The 8228-nt window shown below is 40.4% G+C and overlaps 1 protein-coding gene across 1 annotated transcript in view; it reads right to left on the reverse strand.

Moving 5' to 3' along the window:
- The window catches only part of TMEM67 (transmembrane protein 67), a 43200-nt gene extending 40224 nt beyond the window's left edge, over positions 1–2976 (reverse strand). Inside the window, exons 1-2 of the mRNA XM_068983881.1 lie at positions 2751–2976; positions 1007–1095 (exon numbers count right to left, since the gene is read on the reverse strand). Of these exons, the coding sequence (XP_068839982.1) occupies positions 1007–1095; positions 2751–2976 (315 nt within the window). The remainder of the gene's footprint in view (positions 1–1006; positions 1096–2750) is intronic.
- Between the last annotated feature and the right edge of the window lie 5252 nt (positions 2977–8228).

Raw genomic sequence — 8228 nt, forward strand, 5'->3', positions numbered from 1 at the left:
TCTTCATGACTCAGTGGACTGTAGTCCGCCAGGCTCCTCCATCCATGGGATTTTCCAGGCAAGAATACTGGAGAGGGTTTCCATTTCTTACTCCAGGGGATCCTCCCAACCCAGGGATAGAACCTGCATCTCCGGTGTCTCCTGTATTGTAGGTGAGTTCTTTACCACTTGAGCCATCAGTGAAGCCCCCCAAGCTTAGTAACATCACTGAAAAATTAGTCTGCTTTGGCACCATTTCGTATTAGTAGCTTTTGCTCATCATAATTCAGCTAGGGTCAATATTTCCAAAAACTTCAAGTATGAAAATGATCATCAAACCTATAAGTACTAGTCATAAACCAGGACAAATGGTAAATATTAAATTCCCAGATTAAATTTTTTTTAAATACAATAATGAGAAGAGGTAATATTGCATTTTGAAAAAAAATGAGAAGAAATATTACTATGAAAGTTAGAATTGTCACACTAAGACTCTTTATTATTCAAAATGATTGGAAGATATATTTCTGTTAATCAAGAATCATCATATATAGTAACTATTAATACATTAATTTTCCAAAAATTATGATATAATGAAATGATTAATAAAACAGCATCAGGTATTATTTATTTAGTGATGAAATTGGCATTTGATGAACTTATCACTCAGGTATCATTATGAACATGAATCATTATGTAAAACTGTTGACACAGTAAGTCTAAGACACTGAACTCACTCTATATATCATTCATTCATCTATTTTCCTTTATAAAGTAGTTTCTCTATGAAATAGAAATAAACAAAATATGGCTTTTTAATTTCAGATTTTAAAAATACCTTTTTATTTTTCTCCAAGTATGCAAAATTTCACTGATCTCCCAAAATTTACTCTAGTAAAAACAAAGCTGGCTTAATAATTTTAAAGTCTGTGGGAAAATATTAGAGTACAGCATTAAATTACAGTTTAAAAAATGATATTTGCTATTTTTTACAGTAAGATTTAAAAAAAAAATAAATACTCCATACCATGTGTTCTGGGCACTTTTTACAAGTAATATCAGGTCCTCCGTTATTAGAAATCATCTGAAATCCTGGTGAACACACACATGAAGTTCCTAAAAAGAAGAGCCAATTTTGACCTTGATAAATAAAATTCCAAGATAGGAAAATTTTAATAACTCTTAAGATCTTGAGAAGCAGGAGCTAAGAGCAAGACAGTGGAGCCAGTACTGCCTGGGTTCTGACCTTGATTCTGCTGCTTAGTTTTGTGACCCTGAGCAAGGAACTGTTCTGTGCCTTGGCTTCCAATTAGGAACAGTACGTACCTTGTGGGGTTAATATAAGTACTAAATTAGTCATATTATTAGCATATAAAAGTGTTATATTTATATCTTACAGTGTGTCTGGCATACACTAGGTATTGTGTTTGCTATAATTTTAAGTGCAAGCATAAATAAATTATTAAATTATAAATATTAAACTAATAACCAAACTACTGACTAATCGCTATGGGAGATTTTACATGTCTATTTCACCCAACCATACACATATACTCACTGAATTCAAATTCTGTCAAAACAAAATCTTATTAGGAAAGTTACCAAGATAAATCACTGTTTTCCTCTGTTTGGAAAGATTAAAGTAAACTTTATAAGATAATCACTATTCAATTTGCTGGCTAGGTAAGGACAGCATTCTCTAAGAAGGCATTAAGTGGATACTTAATAGGAATCCATGTAGTAGAATGCTTATGATAACAGGGTGCATGACTATGAACCTTACATTTTATAGAATGGGTCTGGGAAACGCTTTCTTCTTACTTCCTCACCTGAGAAGCCTGACTTGTCCTACACAATGACTTAAAGACAAATTAAATTTCAAGATGGCAGAAAGTTAATACCATGGGTGACCAAACTGAGATTAAAAACATCCTAGACTTTAGAATACAGGGAATGTCTCATCCTGAGCAGTTTCAAAGGACAACTAGGATGAATGATGAACATCTCAAGAAAAAAAAAAATATAAAGAGACTTTGGAGGGAGTTAGTAATATTCAACAATGAAAGGGCTAAGTACTAAGGAAATCTATACTATTATGGACATTTTGTATAGTGGAAATACAGAGGGCAGAGGGCAAAGAGATACAGGAGTTCTTCCTGTCTCCAATTTACAGGACAAAGAAGACTTGACCTCATCTGGACGTCCATTTTTTAATCCATAAATTGAGAAAGCTGGACCATAAATGGTTAAGGTCTCTTCCAGCTCTACATTTCTAGATTTGAGATTTAAAAAAAAAAAAAAAAAAACTACCAAAGTTTATGAGCGCTAATTTGCATTCCTTCCCAAACAGGTCCTGTCACCTGCTCTTAGCACCTCAGACAGTTCTGGTTGTCCGACTCTCTGCGACCCCAAAGATTACTTCTCCTTTTCGCTTTCTTAGGTAGTCAGCTTTCCAGGGGCCTCCCTAAGGGCCCGCTGATGAGGAGGAGGGGACAGGAGCCAAGAAATTCATTACGAGGCCTAGCGGGTAGCTGACTCAAGGTTTCCCCAACCTCCTTCGTTGTGTGTTTAAGCCTCAATCCTTCAAGAAGACCCTCCTCTCAGGCATTGGCAGTTAACCTTTCTGAAACATTCTTTCCGCAGGAAAAAAGAAAAAAAGATGTTTCAGCGACGCCGGGATCTGGGCACAGCATCAAGGCGGGGCCGGGATCTGGGCACAGCATCAAGGCGGGGCTGCTCCTTTGGCCAGGGCCCGTCCCGAGCCGTCTCACCTCGGGCATCCTGCCTCTGATTGGCGCCACACGCCACACAGGAGAGCGCCGAGATATCGAAGTACTGGTTGTGGCCGCACGTCTCTGGCTGCCGGAAAGGGAAAAAGAAGGTCTGAGCTTGTGAGACGCGAGGGAGGACCAGCAAGAGGAACAGAGTCACACTCGCAGCCGACAGGGTGGGCCCAGCGGCCATCGCCACCGCAGGCCCGCGGCCTCCCGTCGCCATGGTGCAGACGCCGGCGGCCAGGCAGTCGCCCGCGGCCCGTCAGCCTCAGCGGCGACTCTGCAGAGCTGATTGGATCGCGGCGCCCCGGTGTTCCGGAAATGTCGGCCTGCTTCGCCTGGTTGCTAGGTTACCAAAAGCCGCGGGAATCTGACGATCTGGGAAAGGATGGGTTCGGTTCAGTTCAGTTCTGTCGCTCAGTCGTGTCCGACTCTTTGCGATCCCATGGACTGCAGCACGCCAGGCCTCCCTGTCCATCACCAACTCCCGGAGTTTACCCAAACTCATGTCCATTGAGTCGGTGATGCTATCCAACCATCTTATCCTCTGTCGTCCCCTTCTCCCGCCTTCAATCATTCCCAGCATCAGGGTTTTCCCCAATGAATCAGTTCTTTACATCAGGTGGCCAAAGTACTGGAGCTTCTGCTTCAGCATCAGCCCTTCCATTGAATATTCAGGACTGATTTCCTTTAGAATGGACTGGTTGGATCTCCTTGCAGTCCAAGGGGCTCTAAAGAGTCTTCTCCAACACCGCAATTCAAAAGCATCAGAGGCAAGCTAACCCTGTAGCCTGGCAGGCACGACCAGACTTCAGACTCTATGAAGCGACCCGTTTCCGGGACGGGAAATCAATTTCAGAAGTCGCGAAATAGGTAACCGCAGCCAAGAAAATATCTGATTTTATCACACAAATTAAAAGTATTGTTTCATTAAGTCGTTAAATGATATTTACAACAAAACTTATGGTCATTTTCATGTTAAAGGACACACCCAATAATGTATTTGTCAAGATACACTTGTCCAAAAAGTAGGGGGAAAAACCACAGATTTGAAATATGTAATGTTGGACGATTGGCTCAAGCACTGAAAAAGAGGGCTTCCCTGGTGGCTTGGTAAAGAATCTGCGTGCAATGCAGGAGACCGGGGTTCAATCCCTGGATCAGGAAGATCCTCTATAGAAGGAAATGAAACCCGCTCCAGTACTCTTGCCCGGAAAATCCCGTGGATGGAGGAGCCTGGTGGGCTACACTCCATGGGATTGCAAAGAGTGGGACACGAGTGAGTGACTTTCACTTCACTGAAAAAAGATCTTTCCTGACAGACCTTTTTTGTGTGTTTCTATGTTCTTTGTTTTGAGCATAGAAATCATGTTCATAAAATGAGATCTTTAGTCCAGTTGTAAATAAAGAAGGAATCTATTTTTTAAGTCAAATATACACATACGTGATTGTTGTCTTTCAAAATGGGCACTCTTAGAGGCTGTTGGGCCCAAAACATTTTAGAATTAACTTCAAAGCCAGTTTCTGGGTCATAAAAGAAAAAGTTGTTTCTTAATATTTAAATTTCATTTCTGCTTTTGTTGTATTCTATTTGTTTTATTGTTTTATTTTGTCCTTCCTCCCCAATAAAACTGGCATATTTTGAAACCACCTTATTCATCAGTATACCTTGAAATGACTTTATTACTATTAAGGAGAATACACACACACACACACACACACATAATATTCTCAGTACCTGTGGGAAAATATGTCTAAGAAATTTAGATAAATTTATTAACCATATTTAGGCTTAGTATTTGTCATGTGACCATCTGCAAAAGACCAACATTCATTCTGTCACTAATATCTATGACAGAAAGAGGTGTATGTTCTGAAAACTCTTCCTTAAATACGCATTATAAAAAATGTTTTTGAGTAATTACCATGTTGTTAGAGTCTATAATTTGAAGTAGAAGTTACTTATCTGAAATAATTTTTGAAAAACATATGACTGTACAAATGTTAATAGGAGCTCAGAAAGGGTATGGTCAGAATAGTTGAGATTAATCTACAAAAGCTTCTTATGGGTGAATTTTAACTCGTCTTTTTTAATGCTCTGTGAGAGGCTTCAGGGTGGTGACATTTACTCACTGTCTACTATATAACTGAAGCAGTAAAAGAGCAGATTATTTGTGTTCCACACTGTGCACTATGCTAGGCCCTTGGCAGCATTAATGTTAACTCTTCATAATAACCTTTTGCAGGAATATTATCCCCCCTTTTTTGGATTCTTTATAATCAAAGAAACTGAAGATTAAAAAACTTATATTTTAGGAAGTGGTGAAACCAAACTTTATCTCCATCTGTCCAACTCCAAAATGTGTTATCTTTTCAATCTACTAAGTGGCTTCTTAGTGGAATAGTTAGAGAAAAATATCTGGCATATTGCATATGTAGGCAAACCTGTTGTCTTTAGTTAACAAGATGATACTGCCATTTTACACCACAGGCAGGGGAACTATGGCTGTCTAAGACCTTCAGGCATTTCACCTAAAAAACATCTTTCCCAAAGAGCTAAATAAAGAGTTTATTTGTAGCAGAAGTATTCAAAATAGATGTAGTTACATTTAAAATAACTGTGGATACTCTGGGTTCATCTTTATAAACTGCCTAGAAGGATAATAGAAAGACTGTTAGCTAAAACTGTGAAGCATAAATTGGGACTGTATCATTAGGAATATTTTCATTGCAAGTAATAGAAAATCACATAGTTTAAGCCAGTTCACAATGGCTTAACAAAAGCAAACATGAAAATTCTGACATAGGGGCTGCTGATGTTTATTCAATGATATCAGATGGTCATCTCTGCAGTTCTCTTGGTTTTTCTCTCCTAATTGCCCTGTGATTGCCTTATACCAGAAATCAACATTCAGATTTAAGACAAGAAGAAGGAAAGTTGCTGAATCAGAGATGTTTTCTCTGTCTCTTTAGTCAGGAAAGCCAGTGTTTTCTGAATGCCAGATGTTATGCTAAAGTTAAACTTCTTACATGCATCATTTCAATCTTTTATGAATAAGTAATAATCTCCATTTATCAGGCTTAAAAACATGCCCAATATCACCCAGCTAAGAAGTTAAAGAGATATACATAGAAGTGAATGAGAAGAAGAACATGGTTTAAATAAGCTTAGGAAGAACTTTACCCACCAAAGGTGAAAGGGTGTGTTCAAACACAGTTGTGAATGTTTATTGAACATCTGTAATGAGATAGGCACTGCAACATGCCTTACCAAAATTATCATCCACTCAACAACCTTATGAAACCTATACCATTATTCTCATCTCTTTTTATAGAAGATTAATGGAGCAACAAGGAGATTTTTCAAACTTACCAAAATACAAAGATTTCAATCTACAGAGGTAACTTTAAATTATGGCAGTTTAACTCTCAGGGCTGCTTAACCACAGTGCTGTGTGTCCTAACAATATAAATGCTACAGAAAGGCAAGGGGCTGAGGATGGAGAAAAAGTCTTTGGATGTGGCAATTAGGGGATCATTATTTGTCTTTTACAGCACAGCTCTATTACAGCGATAAGAGTAGAAGTAAGTCACAGAGCAGTACTAAGAAAGAGTAACCAACAGATGTAGATTATTTTGACAATGAAAGGAAAGCAAAAGAAGGGACTGAGCTAAAACAATTTTAATTTTTGCTTAGGATAAGAAGAATATGTCTGTTAGTGGAGAGGAAAGGAAAGTGAGTGAAGTCGCTCAGTCATGTCCAACTCTTTGTGACCCCATGGACAGTAGCCTGCACCAGGCTCCTCTGTCCATGGGATTTTCTAGGCAAGAGTACTGGAGTGGGTTGCCATTTCCTTTTCCAGGGAATCTTCCCGACCCAGAGATCGAACCCAGGTCTCCCGCATTGTAGACAGACACTTTACCATCTGAGCCACCAGGGAAGTCCAAAGCAGTAGTAGAAGAGAGATTCAAAATAAAGAAGGAATAATTGACTCTCTCTTGAGCTTCTGGGAAGGGGTCAAAGACTTGGATGTAAGACTGGGAGAAAGTGAAAGTGAAATCATTCAGTCATGTCCGACTCTTTGCAACCCCATGGACTGTAGCCCACCAGGCTCCTCCATCCATGGAATTTTCTAGGCAAGAGTACTGGAGTGGGTTGCCATTTCCTTCTCCAGGGGATCTTCCCAACCCGGGGATTGAACCTGGGCCTCCCACATTGCGGGCAGACGCTTTACCATCTGAGCCACCAAGACTCGGAGAAAGACCACCTAATCGGAAGAGAGTCATTCTTTCTCAGACTAGAAGAAAAGAGAAAGGTGAGTGAAGCCATCCAGAAATCTAGGACTAAGGATTAGAGAAGTTGAGTAAGATCAGTTTTCTAAGTAAAGGACATAGGTAAAAGGAAGAAATTCTTTGAAAAGATAGAGTAGATAATTGGAAGGGAAATCATCTAGAGTTGAAAGTTGGCAGCAAGTCTAGATCTTACCTACAAAGCTGAATCATGTCGGAGTGGGAGCAGATAGAGGGTAGGGTTAGGAAGGTTCTAGGGTCAAAATGAATAGTTTATGGAGAAGATGAGTGTAGTTTGATTATGTTGAGCAAGTTGCCTACTCAGGTAGAGATATAAGAAAAATGGATGTGATAGTCTCGGGCTTGATGAAGAGTTTGGAACCAGAAATGGAAATCATTTTGAGTATCCCAAAGACTATTGTGTATTTGAATCCCTAAACAGAGTTAAGGTGAAGTCGCTCAGTCGTGTCCGACTCTTTGCAACCCTGTGGACTGTAACCTACTAGGCTTCTCCGTCCATGGAATTCTTCAGGCAAGAATACTGGAGTGGGTTGCCATTTCCTTCTCCAGGGGATCTTCCCGACCCAGGGATCGAACCTGGGTCTCCCACATTGGAGGCAGACAGTTTAACCTCTGAGCCACCAGGGAAGCAGAATCGCAAGGGAAGAGAGCCTGAGGTGAGAAGTCAGAAGGCAGCTCATCTTTGGTGGAGAATTTTCCAAACATGTGTTGAGCACTTCTTGGATCCCTGGGTCAGGAAGATCTCCTGGAGGAGGAAATGGCTACTAACTCCAGTATACTTGCCTGGAAAAATTCTATGGACAGAGGGCCTGGCGGGCTACAGTCCACAGGATCACACAGAGTCTGGACACACCTCAGTGACTGAGCGTACACATACGAGTAGACACTTGTTGGGGACAAGAGCTATCCCTGGTGCTTTTGTTCAGCGGCTTCATAATATTGTAGAGAAGCAGACACAGAAACAATTACCTTGAGACGAATGCTGTCTTTGAGACTGTGCAACTGGCAGATGTTACTACCCCTGCCTTAGTGGGAAGGAGGGAGATCAGTGAAGATACAGAGGACAGGATAAGTCGCGGCTCCACCAGAGCAGAACCAGAGGCACCAGTGAACAGGCACACCAGCAAATGACACGTATGTCAGCATGCCTGAGGTGTGTGTGGG

The sequence above is a fragment of the Capricornis sumatraensis genome, chromosome 11 (genome assembly GCF_032405125.1).
Source record: "Capricornis sumatraensis isolate serow.1 chromosome 11, serow.2, whole genome shotgun sequence".
NCBI classification, from domain to species: Eukaryota; Metazoa; Chordata; class Mammalia; order Artiodactyla; family Bovidae; genus Capricornis; species Capricornis sumatraensis.